Below are 16,168 nucleotides of genomic sequence, written 5' to 3'. Positions count from 1 at the left end.
GGCTCATTTAATTTGAAATGTATTGTTCTAGTTCTCTTTTAACAGTCAAACATGACGGACAGCAACTAGTCGGCCCCCCTTGACATCCTTTTTTCCTAAAACGGATTCAATTGAAACTGGGAGATAGCTATTTTGTTACATATGGCTTAAAAATAATATAATAATGTCTTTAGAGTTAACACACTCCCCCAGAGCCCAAGGGTAAGGTTTGTAAGTTATGCCCCAGGGGTATATAAGGTTTTTATGGAACGGTTGGTCGTATAAGCTTTGGATTTATATGGAGCTCATTTGACGGGAAGTCCAAAGGCTTAGTGCCCTTTTTAAGAGTCGAAAGTGAATGGAGGTCAATCAGCCCTCAACCCCCCCCCCCTCCCCTCTCCCAAGCCTATCATTCTCCAAAACACATCTGATGGAAATTTTAAGAGATCTGTTTTGCTCAGCCTTGTTGAATGGTCCAGAAACTGTGTCTTTGGGGATGTCAACCTCCCCACAATCTTTAGGACAAGGACTATAAGCTAGGCAATTCGTTCATTGTTGACACAGAATATATGTTATTCAAAAAGTAATGCATGTTTGAATTTTACTTTCCAAGAAGACGAAAGGGATTCAGGTGAGCCTTTCAGAAAATGTTGAGGGGAATGTTAAACTAAATCAAAACACGTTATTTGTACATGATCTGTCAAAAGGGTAACACAGGAATAACTGAGCATATTAATTTGGAAAATTCAGGAAATGATAAGGGATATGATCAAAAAAGGCAATATTTGCATGCTACCAATAATACTACAACCTCCACCACAACTACTACCAGACTACTCTATTTACAATATTGAGTAGAAATTCGAGCTAAATCAAAAGAATCTATGTGCATACAAATTGTTAAAACAGCGTATCTCAAGAATTGATCTGGATATTAAGTTGAAACTTCCGGAGAATGTGTACATGTGAAGATCTTCTCAACAAAAGACAATATGTGAACTGCTAATACTGCTGTTACTGCTGTATTTACTACTATACTACTACTACTAATTCTATTGATACTACTTGAAAGGCTAAGAGCACTGAGAGGAGATTTTTATAACATACAGGCAGGCACGTACGCAGGAATTTGTTTCGGGGGGTAATCCTTCCACTCCCTTATTCCTTGAAAAGTATCAGAATATTATGAGAAAATAAAAAACAATCGTAAAATTTTAGGGGGGCCTGGGCCTGGAGCCCCGCCCTCCCCGCGTACGTGCCAGCATACAGATTATCAAAACGACATATCAGTAATGTCATAGGAATGGCTAATTGTACTAAGTTGAAACTTTCAGGGCTTGATTAGAGGAAGGTTCTACTGACCAAAAGACAATAGGTTGATACTAGTGCTGCTAGTATTAATATCGCTATTCAATACTTTTGCTAGTAATGTCGAGGCTACTACTGTGACTACTATTACAGCACAGCAATGCTTAAGGATATGAAGATGAAATTTTCAAGCAATTTCGAGGGAGGAGCCTAACTGAATTACAACACGCCGCCTGTATGCAGGTTGTGAAAAAGGTGTAACAGCAATATGTTAGGAACAGTTTTGTGGTTGAAGTTCAAAGTAACAGGGCTTGTTGCGAGGGATGTTGAACTAACCAAGAGAAAATATTTTCATCCTAATGCTACTAGATGTACTCATACTACTGTCACTATTATTATTATTATTACTTCTACTACTACTATAGCCACTAAAGCTTAGGCTACTACAATTAATTTGACTGTTATTACTACTCTACTGCTATTAAGGCTTAGGATATTAAGGTGCAAATTTTAGGATGTATAGAAATTAAATAGAACTAACTAGAAACACACCATGTCCACACTGGTTGTCAAGCGGACGTATCAGAAATGCTTCAGGAAAGGTTGATGGTAATAACCTGAAACTTTTTAGCGTTTGTTGAAGTGGATATTGAAAAATCAAAGGTGTATAGAAACTAAATAGAACTAATTAGAAACACACTATGCCCACACAGGTTGTCAAGCGGACGCATCAGAAATGCTTCAGGAACGGTTGATGGTAATAACCTGAAACTTTTAGCGTTTGTTGAAGGGGATGTTGAAAAAACCAAAGGTGCTATGCTCATACTGCCAATAATGCTGCTACGACTGTTACTACTGTGCAATCTAAGGGTATTGACGTGAAGCTTTTAAGGAATATTTAGGCGGATTTTGAACTAAATCAAAATAAAATATGAGCATATGGACTTTCAAAAAGGTGACAAAGCAATATCTGAAGTACAAATTATATTGTTAAATTAGACCTAGATCTCTGCTTGCGTTGCACTGATACATAACCGTGAACTGCATTAGCTCCTTTTTTGTTCAAACTTTTGTTAAGTCCCGTTAAACCTTCTTCATGATATTAAGCCAATTAGGAAGAAAAGAGTAGTGGCTATGACTATCCTAGAAGTATAATCTAGATCTCTACTTGCGTTGCACTTTATGACCATAACCATAATCTACATTAGCTCATTTTTTGTTATAGGATGGATTCACTATTGTGTTCCTTTCGATTTTTCAGCAAGTAGCTCGGAACGTGCTTGGGAAGTTCGGAGAAAATAAGTTCCTAATCTCGGAAAAAATGAAAACCCAAAAACAAGATTTTTGGCTTCAAATTTTAGCTAATTGAAACCTGGAAATTCAGGATTTTGTGCTTTGGTGTCTTCGGGCGTAACCCGAGAACGACGTCAAGTGAAAAATTAAAACATATGACGGCATCCTCTGTCGTAATAGTTACGTATAATGACGTCATGTCAGATATACATAGAACCTTTTGCTTCTATCTTATGTTATTTAAAATTAACTAGACATAAATGGCGAAAATTTTAATTTGAAATTTTTTTTGGAAAATAATTTCTAAATTGATTATTCGTAAAAAACTCAGTTGATCCACTAAGACCTATGTGCGGTAAGATAAGGGCGACATTCTTTTGTATAAAAAAATATATTTGAATTATTTTTCTTCTTATTTTTTATTGGGTGTTGCAATTTAGTCTGCTTGCTTAACAACATACACCTGATCTAAGTTAACGATGAGTTAGACAAAGCGAAAAATGGCCCACACTTAGCTCGGGCAAGATCGTAAGCGAAAAGGTCTGAGTATAAACATCTCGAAGTAGAAGAACTGGAAACTGTAAACATTCGCCATATTAATCAATGATGTTGCTATGTCAGTTAAAAAACAAAAGAAATTGATTTTCAACTCTTAAAATGGCACAAGATCTCTAAGTTTCCAATGGAGTAAGCCCCCTCCTAAGAATCTGCAGCACCGTAGGGAAAATAGCTCGGTCCAAGAATCCAACTGAAGACAACCCAGGGCACTCAACTAGCTGAGGCCAAAAAGGGTATAGGAGGGAACAGGTTGCCAAACACTTTCGACTGTTACAAGGTTCGCACTGTAACTTTTAATTTCCTATAGCTTCGGTATCTATTTGCATTTTCTATAACTTCAATTTAAGTTGCCCACTTCCGTTCTAGGTTTGTTTTAGGTTAGTACAACGCCATCGATAATTTATTCCAGTTCAATTTAATGATTTGCGTTTAATTCTCAGGTTATTCGTTTGGAGAGACCTGATGGAGTACTTCTAACATTTGGTGGTCAAACAGCTTTGAACTGTGGCGTTGAGCTGGATAGAAGCGGAGTTTTTGATAAGTATTTCGTCAAGATTCTTGGTACACCAATCAAGTCCATAATAGAGACAGAGGATAGGAAGCTATTCGCTGAACGAGTGGCTGAAGTAGGCGAGAAGGTCGCTCCAAGTGCAGCGGTTTATTCTGTAAAAGAGGTGAGAGTTTTTGTTAGTATTAAGTTCTATTCCAGAATTTCTAATAAAGTATAGAATTCAAATTTTTTACTAGATAAAGGATGCTGGGAGGGGGGCTTATAGGTTGTGCCCGTAGAAATTTTGAGATTTTCATTTATATCCTGTATTGGTCTGATTATGCTTGTACGAAAAAGATGATTGAGCTCTCCTCGACTGTCTTCTGCCAAAACACAGGGTCAGAATTTTTTCAAGTTTTGGCTTTTTTTCAATTAATGGTTTTATTTATTGAGTTTACAATCAAAATCGTTGCCCTAAAAATATATTTTTTGGGTTGTACTAGTATCATTAAAAACTATATTTTTTTTTGGGGGGGGGGACTTGGCCCCAGAAATGAGCTAAGATTCTGTTGTTTTGATAAAGTGCTGGTTTCTCTTGAAATAGAACTGGCTAAAATTTATCGTCGAACAGAAAATCTAGTGTTCATTAGTAATATCTCCATATCGCCAAATGTTCAAATGCTGTTTCTTGGCATCGTCTTGCACAAACAAATAATCATTGAATATTTCACTTAGTCGTTTGTCTGTACAATGTCGTTCTCCTGTTCGAGGCTCAACTTTTAAAAATCCATCCTCAACTAGTATTTTTCCAATATCTTGCTTTTTCTCCCTCTCATATAAAGTGACATGTTCAATTCCTTCGTGTTCATATTTAACGTTCAAAAGCAAAGATTTATCCTGGGTATATTTAATAAAGGCTTTTATTGCGTTTTTTGCATCATCTTCATCACTGGGAAGGCTAACAAAAGCAAGTCCATATTCTTTGGCGAAGGGCAAAGGAGTCTGATATACTTCGGCTAAATAAGCACAACGCATTGGCGTGGTAACTTCTCGGTTACCGTAATCAAAGTAGAAAACACTAACTTGGTCCTCGCTAACCTTTTCAACAAGAACCCGGTACCAGCAGTTATCTGTAAACTTGGCGGTGCAAATATCCCCTTTTTGGGGTTTATATGCACCAGGAAGTGGCGGGCTGACCTCATATTCTTTTCTGAGGTGATCCGTTAATGCTATGAGGGTGGGACCTTCCTTGTGTGTTTGGACGAAAAATCTCAAATCTGGAGTGACATGAGTTATCAAAACGTGAGTAGAAGTCGACAAACCATTAACAGACCATATGTTTGCTCGTCGTTCTTGAGCATCTTTTTCGACTATTCGAAGCTTTTTCAAGTAGTGGCTTTCTTTGGCATGAGGATGAATTTTTGCCAAACCCAGTTGGACTAGCTCTAACGATAAGTTCTTGGAGTCTACCCAAAGCCACCCAAGAAAATTTCCCTTTTGGTCTATAGATTCCACTCCAATTTGTACATCTCTTTGATGACAGAAGTCTGTTATAAAGTCAAATGCCTTTTTTGTGTAAGGGTCATTTTGCGTAAGGGCATATAATTCCACAGTGGGTATTAAAATGCTACTGAGTGAAAAGTTGATAAGACAAGCTTCCTTTGGAAGGTGCAATTCAAGTCTGGAACCACTAGCGACGAATGACGAACGACGAATTTTTTCTACTACAGCCTCTATTCGGCCACCACGTTGCAAAGATGGAAATTCCTGCTTTGCTTTTACTGGATCCTCAGTTAAGTCTTTGACTCTATGAATTGGAGGATCTGTTTTACTATGAATACCATTGCAAGATTTTATTGCTTTCATTTCTGCAGTAAGCAGGTGGTCATAACTTGAAGACCGTTGGTCGTCATTATGGCGATATTGCACCACTGTTGCCAATCCTTTTGCAATTAATGCCTCTGCTGCATTCATATTCCCTAGCTTCACAGTACCAAAAATCTTTTCTTCAAATGGTATAATGTAATCAATAATTACATCAACCTCTTTCCCATTCAGCCTCTTTCGAAGGAATTCTCGAGCCTCGTACATCCACGGGATGTCAAACAAAGGCCTTATAACTTTCTTACCTTCAACTGCTCTAGGTGGTCGAACACTTGCTAAAATTATTTCTATTTTAGAACCATCTGGATGTTCGACTACAATCGCATTGCCATTCACGGTTTTTAATACTTTACCATTAAATATTTTCGCAGGACCTGTGACTACAATTGCATTGCCATTCACGGTGTTTAATACTTTTCCATTAAATATTTTCGCAGGACCTGTAAGTGTTGGAGGGATTGAATCATAGTTTTTCCAAATTCCTAGCTGTTTCTCTTTAGCCTGTTGTTCAGCGGCTCTCAACCTTTCTGGTCCTCCAGTGACAGTCACGAGAGACCAGTCAACACATCGAGCTAAGCCTTTGCTTAAAAGAAGTTCTGCAATGTTGCTATTTTGATGAAACACGCTGCCAATGAATTTTTCATTATTCCTAGATTCTAATATAATTTCAACATCCTGCTGAAGCATGCGGGATTCAAGAAAGAGCTTAGCGTCCTCAGCAAATGGTTCTGTTCTATTAGGATCAGGCCTACCTTCTCTGTCTTGTTTGATTTCAGGACTCTGAACTCCAGATAAATTGACTTGTACACTATAGTATTCTGGAAGGAGAAGGGCGCGCATTGTCGATCCGTTTTTAACGAATTCAATGACGGCTGATATTCGTCTTCCTCTCATTTTTTCTAAGAATGCTTGTGGATCATCCACTGACCATTTGATATCTCTTACATGTGACGAGAGGGCATCATTGCTCCATTTCCCACGACCAGACCTCTTAGCTAAAGTCTCTATATCAAGAAGTCGTTTGTATTCAGAACTACCTTTTTCGTCTAGTCTAACGCCGACCAAACCTTCTGATAATAGCAAATCATTGAGGTTTTCTCCATTCGTATCCTCTCCTAAATACAAAATCCCGTACTCTCGCCCTGATGCTGGTACCGTATACATAATCTGAAAAGTAATCCTTTTTCCAGCAACTTTTTTCCTCAAAAATTCTCTTGCCTCAAAACCATATGGCTCATCCTTAATTTCTTCGCCATCAGGCAGTATTCTTCCTAGCTTCGGTGCAATAATGCCAGCAAGTTTAATCGTTTTTTCAAGTCGTTTTTTTAGTCCAGTCCCTTGCTGATGTCTGACGATAAAGACTTCATCCCCAGTTATAACCCTAAGGGCTATACCTTTAATCAGTTTTGGAAGGTTCAAATTAGTAGGTAAGTTAGTCATAATGATTATGCTTCCGAATCTTGGTTGTTCTTATTTAAAAAAAAAACTATATTTTCCTTAATCAATTAGAGATATCTCTTAACATTTAATAACTTGCAGGAACTATAAACGAAAGAAATACAAAGGTTTTAAAATAAAGAGACATTTTTTTGCTATTAGGCTGTACATTATGAGAACACATAATTTTAAATTAGGAGCAAAAATATGTTCAGGAAATAACTTATAATACGTCATTATGTCCTAACCAAATACGTCATTATGCAGTGTACAAGCTAATGTTTGAAAAGGCGTATCCAGGATTTTTATTTGTTTTTATTTCTGGAGGGGGGAGATTTTACAAAAAGAACTTGAAAAAAATTGTCAATTTTGCATGTGTATTTTGTTACGTTTTTATGAGTTGGGCAATTTTTTGGTGATGGGGGAAAGGGGTTGGGAGCAAACCTTTTAACTCTCCCCTGGGCACGGCCCTGACCTAGCCGTAAATAAAAATTATTACAAGGAACAACCAATTGCTTATATAACATTTGCTGGGCCGAATATGTTTATTATCAATTGTTTAGAAACATCAGTTTCATCATATATTAAGTCATTGCGATTATTTCAGGCACTCGAAGCTGCGGAGAAAATAGGGTTTCCAGTAATGGCCAGGGCAGCTTATGCCCTTGGAGGACTTGGTTCTGGATTTGCTGATAACGAAGAAGAGCTGCAAAAATTATCAATAGCTGCTTTTGCTCACTCTAATCAACTAATAATCGACAAATCTTTAAAAGGCTGGAAAGAAGTGGAATATGAAGTAGTTCGTGATGCTTATGATAACTGTGTTACTGTAAGTATATTGTCAACCCCAGTTTAAGACTTAAAGAACATCATAGGTACTATACAGCATAGTGCCACACCAACACCTAGTTAGTGGAGACGCTTCGCGCCCCCCAAGCCCCCCCCCGCGCATAAGTCGTTACGCGCCATTGTAGTTGTGTCCCTGTGTCCCACCCGTGAATATAGATAGATATATATATGTTTTTAATTACGTAAAACTTGCGAATATACAACATTCTTCGCTGTCCCTTTGTCTGTGCATATAAATAGATTGTCAGGTTTGCCGACTCTTGAACATGCAACATATAATTGTCCATGGGAAAAACAATCCGTTTTCAGATCTATACCTCATTAGTCTAATGATTGCCCTTGAGCTTTGTTGATGGTGATTGCTAATCGAACATTCCCTGTGTCCCGGTCGTCATTTATATATCCCCCCTTTGCCCCCCGTCGTCCCCGTTGTAGTTGTGTCCCGGTCGTCATTTATATTCCCTGTGTCACGGTCGTCATTCGTGTCCCGGTGTCCCAGTCTGTAATTTCTCTTTGAGTGTCCCGGTCGTCATTTATATTCCCGGTGTCCCGGTCGTCATTTGTGTCCCGGTCTGTAATTTCTCTTTGAGTGTCCCGGTCGTCATTTGTGTCCCGGTGTCCCGGTCTGTAGTGTGATCTTATAATTACGTCATATACAAAGCCTTATATACTTATAATGACGTCATATGCAAACCCACAAACAAACAAACATGCATACATACAACTTATTTTTATATATATAGATTTTTATAAATATAGATATAGTTTCTTTTTTAGTTTTTTTCTTTTTTAGTTTTTCTTTTTTTTAGTTTTGCAGTTTTTTTAGCTTTTTTTTTCTTTTTAGTTTTTTACCTTTTTTATTTTTTTTCCTTTTTTTAGTTTTTTTCCTTTTAGGTTTTTGTTTTAGCTTTTTTCGTGCCATATTAGTTACGCGCCATTGTAGTTGTGTCCCTGTGTCCCACCTGTGAATATAGATAGATATATATATATATATATATATATATATATATATATATATATATATATATATATATATATATATATATATATATATATATATATATATATATATATATATGTATATATATATATATATATATATATTTTTAACTACGTAAAACTTGCGAATATACAACATTCTTCGATGTCCCATTGTCTGTGCATATAAATAGATTGTCAGGTTTACCGACTCTTGAACATGCAACATAAAATTGTCTATGGGAAAAACAATCCGTATTCAGATCTATACCTCATTATTCTAATGATTGCCCTTGAGCTTTGTTGATGGTGATTGCTAATCGAACATTCCTTGTGTCCCGGTCGTCATTTATATATCCCCCCTGTGCCCCCCGGCGTCCCTGTTGTAGTTGTGTCTCTGTGTCCCGGTCGTCATTTATATTCCCTGTGTCCCGGTCATTATTTGTGTCCCGGTGTCCCAGTCTGTAATTTCTCTTTGAGTGTCCTCGTCGTCGTTTATATTCCCTGTGTCCCGGTCGTCATTTGTGTCCCGGTGTCCCGGTCTGTAATTTCGTCAGTCGACGAACATGACGTCAGTCGACAAACAACTTCATGACGGCATAATGCTCAATCCTTAAAATGACGTCAGTCGACAAACATGCATGACGTCAGTCAACAAACAACACACAAACAACTTATTTTTATGTATATGGATATGAGGGGGTTCACCCCATCGTCAATACCTCGCTCTTTACCCTAAAGCTTAAATTTTGTCCTGATTCCTTAAGAATGCCCCTGAATCACAAAGGCCGTAGAATAAATAATTGAAATTACTAAATATACTTTAGCTTAAAGAGCGAGGTATTACGAGGAGGTGAACCCCTCATATGCGTAATAATTTCTGCTCGTTTTATGTTTTGATGCTGCTCCTTACTTTCAGTTGAAAAAAACTTTTTATATTTAATTTTCATTATATTTTTAATAAGGCTAGAAAATCCTGCGCCCCTTTCATTGGAATTCTCTTCCCCCGTGACAAATTCCTCCATGGAACGATCCTCCCACGTAACCCCCCTTCAACTTCTCCCCCCTCAAACCAAAAAAAAATCCTGTGAAAACGTCTGTACACTTCCCAATAACCATTATTATATGTAAACACTAGTCGAAATTTGTAACTTGCAGCCCCTCCTACGGGAACTGTGGGGGAGTAAGTCGGCCCCAAAAACATAGTTAACAGGTTTATCGACTATGGTGAATAAAATGGCTATCTCGGAAGTTTGATCCGGTGACTTTGGGGAAAAATAAGCTTGTGAGGGGGCCTAGGTACCTTCCAATTTTTGGGTAACTTAAAATTGGCACTATAACTTTTAATTTCCGTTAGAATAAGCCCTCTTGCGACATTCTAGAACCACTGAGTCGACACGATCACCCCTGGGAAAAAACAAACAAAAAAACAAATAAACACGCATCCGTGATCTGTCTTCTGGCAAAAAATACAAAATTCCACATTTTTGTAGACAGGAGCTTCAAACTTCTATATTAGGGTTTTCTGATACGCTGAATCTGAAGGTGTGATTTTCGATGAAGATGATTTTCGTTAAAGACTGCATGACTTTTAGGGTTTTCCCCCCCCTATTTTCTAAAATAAGGCAAATTTTCTCAGGCTCGTAACTTTTGATGGATAAGACTAAACTTAATGAAACTTATATATTGAAAATCAGTATTAAAATGCGATTCTTTTGATGTAACTATTTGTATCAAAATTCCATTTTTTGGAGTTTCGGTTACTATTGAGCTGGGTCGCTCCTTACTACAGTTCGTTACCACGAACTGTTTGATACCAGATAATAAAATGATCTCCTAAATAAATTCGGTTTAGTAGGAACATTCCCAAGATTTAAAGCACATATTCTTTAAAAAATAGAATTTTAATTTTTCGTCTCTATGTTGTGAGTCCTCAATAGCATGTTTTTGTTTTCAATTTTCTGTAGTGATTGCGGAGCATGGTGGCCCCCCTTATTGTTTCTATCTGAATCAGTTTTGTCGTATAAATTGTCTGAATCAGTTTTGTCTGAATTTGTGTCAGTTTTTGTCTGAATCAGAATTTGATAAGTTTTGTCTGAATCAATTTTGTCTGAATTTGTTTTGTCGTATTTCCGTTCCGTTTTCAAGTTTCAACTCTCTCTTTACTTCCGCCAGAAATGTGGTATTTTTCAAAGTAGTTTGAATTGTTTTTACGTTACGAGAATATGCGCAACAGACTTTGCATAAAAGATCTCTGCCTATCTTAGAGAGAGAGAAACCAAGAAGTTAAAAAGTATCTTTGGTAAAAAAAATATGACATTTAATATTATGCTCAATTTCATACGTCTGTTAAACTTTTTCCTAAGAATAGTCAGGGGTTTTGAGTATATTTCATAGGCAGCGCGATAGCGCTGCCTAAGTAAAGAGCATAGTGGGCACAATGTATTGTTTATTGATTTTTTTGTTTTTTGTCTGACCAAGGCACTTCACATAAAAGGAATTGTCATAGAAACTCGGAAAGGTGCTCGTTTCGAAAGGAGATCCCCCCTCCCCATTTTTTTATGTCTCAACTTTTTTATTTTTAATAAATTAATAATTACTAAAGTTTTAATGAATAAACATCAATATATGTATATTAAACTATCGATCCACATTTATTATTTTCTGTAAAGTATGTCCTGGTCTTGAGCTACTCATTTTCATTTCTGCTCGTTTTGAGTGTGACTCGGTTATTTATTGTAGTTGCTGTTCGTTTTGAGTTTCATTTATTTATAGATGATGATCTGTGGCAGTGTTACGCTTGGAAAATTATTTGACTTTATTTCTGCTCATTTTGATTTAATGGAGCTCTTCACTTTTCTATGAAAAATTTATTTTGTGAAAAGTTTTTTTTTAAAATTAATTTCTAGGTAAAGAGTAAAAATGGTTTCTTTTTAGATGAAGAGTCAGAAATATAATAAAAAGAAAGGAAAAATATTATTAGTGATCTTTTCCTTTTCGTTTCCCTTTTTCAACTTCCTCTCTTTTACTTTGGATCTCTTTGTTCTATTCATTTCACTTCCTTTTCTCATTTCCACTTTTGTCTTTCTTTTTTTCTTTCCCTTCGTTTTTCTTTCCTTTCTATCCTCTTATCTTTTTCTTTATTTAACTTTTTTTTCCATTTCTCTTCTTTTCTGTTCCATTTTTCTTTTTTATGGCACTTGGTATTAACCAAGTGACATATAGCAATCGCCAATTCTGTCGGTCTGTCGGTTCTGGGTTTGCTACTTTAGGCACTTCCAGGTAAGCTAGGACGATGAAATTTGGCAGGCGTATCAGGGACGGGATCAGCTTAAATTAGAAATAGTCGTTTTCCCGATTTGACCATCTGGGGGGGGAGTGAGGGCCGGTTAATTCGGAAAAAATAGAAAAATTGAAGTATTTTTAACTTTTGATCAGTTCTTAATGAACTGTTGATCAGATCTTAATGAAATTTGATGTTTGGAAGGATATCGTGTCTCAGAGCTGTTGTTTTAAATCCCGCCCGGATCTGGTGACATTGGGGGGGGGATATGGGAAGGGGAAACCTAAAATCTTGGAAAAAACTTAGAGTGGAGGGATCGGGATGAAACTTGGTGGGAATATTAAGAACAAGTCCTAGATACATGATTGACATAACCGGAACGGATCCGCTCTCTTTGGGGTAGTTGGGGGGGGGGTAATTATGAAAAATTAGAAAAATGAGGTATTTCTAACTTACGAACGGGTGATCGGATCTCAATGAAATTTTATATTTAGAAGGATATCGTGTCTCAGAGCTCTTATTTTAAACCCGACCGGATCTGGTGACATTAGGAAGGGGGGGTTGGGAGGGGGAAACCTAAAACTTTGAAAACACTTAGAATGGAGGGATCGGGATGAAACTTGGTGGGAAAAATAAGCACAAGTCCTAGATACATGATTGACATAACCGGAACGGATCCAATCTCTTTGGGATAGTTGGGGGAGGGGTTAATTCTGAAAAATTAGAAAAAAGAGGTATTTTTAACTTACGAACGGGTGATCGGATCTCAATGAAATTTGATATTTAGAAGGATATCGTGTCTCAAAGCTCTTATTTTAAATCCTGACTGGATCTGGTGACATTGGGGGAAGTTTGGGGTGGGAAACCTAAAGTCTTGGAAAACGCTTAGATTGGAGGGATCGGGATGAAACTTGGTGGGAAAAATAAGAGCAGAAGTCTTACATACGTGATTTACATAATTGGAACGGATCCGCTCTATTGGGGGGGGGGGGCTAATTCTGAAAAATGAGGAAAAATGACGTATTTTTAACTTACGAAGGAGTGATCGGATCTTCATGAAACTTCGTATTTAGAAGGAACTCGTAACTCAGATCTCTTATTTTAAATCTCAACCGGATCAAGCGTAATTGGGTGGGGGGGGGCAGTTTGGGGGACCGGAAATCTTAGAAAATACTTAAAGCGGTGAGATCAGGATAAAACTGGATGGGAAGAGTAGAAACCCGTCTAAGATACGTAACTGACATAACCGGACCGGATCTGCTCTCTTTGGTGGAATTGGGGGGGGGGGTAATTTTGAAAATTGAGGTATTTGTAACTTACGAAAGGGTCACCAGATCTTAATGAAATTTGATATTTACAAGGATCTTGTGCTTTAAAGTTCTAATTTTAAATTCCTACCAGATCCTGTGACATTGGGGGGAGTTGGAGGGGGAAACCGGAATTTTTGGAAAACGTGAAAATTGGGGTATTTTTATCTCACGAATAGATGATCGGATCTTAATGAAATTTGATTTTTAGAAGGAATTCATGTCTCAGAGCTCTTATTTCAAATCCCAACCAGATCTTTTGACATTAGGGGGAGTTGGAGGGGGAAATCGTGAAAAAACACTTGGAGTGGAGGAACCGGGATGAAGCTTGGTGAATAGAATAAACAAATGTCCTTGATAAGTGATTGACAGAATCGTACTGGATTCTCTCTCTATGGGGGAGTTGGGGGGAGGGGTTCATTGATTTGGCGAGTTTGGTGCTTCTGGACGTGCTAGAACGATTAAAATTGGTAGGCGTGTCAGGGAGCTGAACAATTTGACTTGATAAAGTCGTTTTCCCAGATTCGACCATCTGGGGCTAAAGGGAGAGGAAAAATTAGAAAAAAATATGTATTTATAACTTACGAGTGGGTGATCGGATCTTAATGAATTTTGATATTTAGAAGGAAATCGTGACTCAGAGCTCTTATTTTAAATCCTGACCGGCATTAAGCCTCTTATTTTCTTTTTTAAATCAATCTATTGATTCATAGAATTTTGTTAGAGCTCATACCATATGATCTCTTGGCTCTTAGCTCTTCTCGCCTCGTCACAAGTGCCATATGAGCTCTTAGCTCTTGTTTCTTTTCTTTCTCTTTCTTTTTTTCTGTCTCTTATTTCTTTTTCTTTCCTTTATTTTTCTCAGTTTTTATTTTGAGCTTTGTGTTTTATTTGTCAATCAAGTAAGGTTTGTCAATTTGTCATCAACAAGAAAAATCCCTATAATAACCAAGATTACCGACAAGAATTTGTGAAACACCCATTGACAGTCTAATGCATATTAACGTTTATTTCTGAAATTCTGCGCAATTTTTGAAGTATTAACGTTATAAAAATGTTAGCCCCGCTTCTGTTTGCCGTAGTTCGTTACCTCTGTTTGTTTTAAATTTGACTTGATCATTATTTAAATTTCACTGCCTTTTGGTTTTTCTCCTTAATAGTCAAGATTTTTCCTTGTTATTTATATCTTGGACTAAATTTTGCAATAAATCTGAAGAGTAGTTGTGCTAAGGAACTTCGGATGGATGGGTACGTGAATTGATATTGAAAATAGTACATTGAAAATCTGCATAATCCATAGGGCTGGAGCTTAAATAGGGTTGAAGCCATTCGGACTGCCACCATGACAATTTTTAATCGACCATCCACCTCAATATGCCCTCAAAATTTTATATAACTCTCTTAGTCCTTTCTGAGACATCACAAATACGCCCTACTGACAACCTTGTATTGACTTTGCTTTTAGTTCAAAATTCCTCAAAACACACCCTGAAAAATTTAACCTATTATCCTTAGCCACCGTTCTTGAGATATTGCAGATATGTCTTTGATCATGTCTATACACATAGTGTTATTTGGCTTAGTTGAACATCCCCCTCAATATGCACTGAAAGTTTCAATTTAATGCCCCTAGCTATTCCTGAGACATCATAGATGCGCCCTCATTACAAGTAGATGCGCATTGTTTCTTTTGCTCTAGTTCAGTATCCCCCTCAACATGCCCTAAAATTCAAACTTAATAAAGCTGTCCGCTGCTTAGATATCTTAGATAGGCCCTTTTGACAACCTATGATGTACATAGTGTCTTTTGATTTAGTTCAACATCCCCAACCATAGACCCTGCCAAGACGGCCTTTTGATGGTCTGGATACACATGGTGTCTTGTGGTTTAGTTTTACACTCTACAGCTTTACTTGAAAATCAAACAGTTCGGCGTGGTAACGAACTGTAGTAAGGAGCGACCCGGCTCAGTGGTAAACGAAACTCTTAAAAATGGAATTTTTATATTAATAGATGTACCAAAATAATTTTATTTTTATGATGATTTTAAATATATAAGTCTCGTCAAATTTAGTCTTACCCATCAAAAGTTACGAGCCTGAGAAAATTTGCCATTTTTTGGAAAATAGGGAGAAACACCCCCTAAAAGTCATAAGATATTAATGAAAATCACACCATCGCATTCAGCATATCAGAGAACCCTACTGTAGAAGTTTCAAGCTCCTATCTACAAAAATGTGGAATTTCGTGTTTTTTTGCCAGAAGACAGGTCACTGGTGCGTGTTTATTTATTTTTTTCCCTATAGACTGTCGCAAGAGGGCTCATTCTAACGGAAATTCAAAGTTCTAGTTCCCTTTTTCAGTGACCAATAAATTGGCGGGAACCTAGGCCCCCTCCCACACTCATTTTTTTCGCAAAGTCAAAGGATCAAATTTTTGAGATTGTCCAGCATAGTCAAAAAACCTAATAACTATGTCTTTGGGGACGGCTTACTCCCTCGGAGTCCCCGAGGGAGGGGCTGCAAGTTACAAACTTTGACCAGTGTTTACATATAGTAATGGTTATTGGGAAGTGTACATATGTTTTCAGACGGATTGTCTCTTGGTTGGGGAGGGGGTTACGTGGGAGGCTCTTTCCATAAAGGAATTTGTCATGGGAGAAGAGAAGCTCCGTGAAGGGGGCACAGGATTTTCTAGCATTATTTAAAACAAAAAAACAATGAAAAAATAAATATGAAAAAGTTTTTTTTCCAACTGAAAGTGTGGAGGAGCACTAAAAATTAAAACGTACAGAAATTATTA

General features: G+C 37.3%; 1 protein-coding gene across 1 annotated transcript in view; it reads left to right on the top strand.

The window, feature by feature from the left end:
• The window catches only part of LOC136033939 (multifunctional protein r-like), a 248,362-nt gene that overhangs the window by 48,657 nt on the left and 183,537 nt on the right, over positions 1-16,168 (top strand). The window contains exons 8-9 of the mRNA XM_065714958.1: positions 3,579-3,812; positions 7,557-7,778. Coding sequence (XP_065571030.1) covers positions 3,579-3,812; positions 7,557-7,778 — 456 coding nt within the window. The remainder of the gene's footprint in view (positions 1-3,578; positions 3,813-7,556; positions 7,779-16,168) is intronic.

The sequence above is a fragment of the Artemia franciscana genome, chromosome 12, assembly GCF_032884065.1.
Source record: "Artemia franciscana chromosome 12, ASM3288406v1, whole genome shotgun sequence".
Classification (NCBI taxonomy): Eukaryota; Metazoa; Arthropoda; class Branchiopoda; order Anostraca; family Artemiidae; genus Artemia; species Artemia franciscana.
Note: the sequence above shows the minus strand (reverse complement) of the source record. Positions and strands in the feature narration are given on the sequence as shown.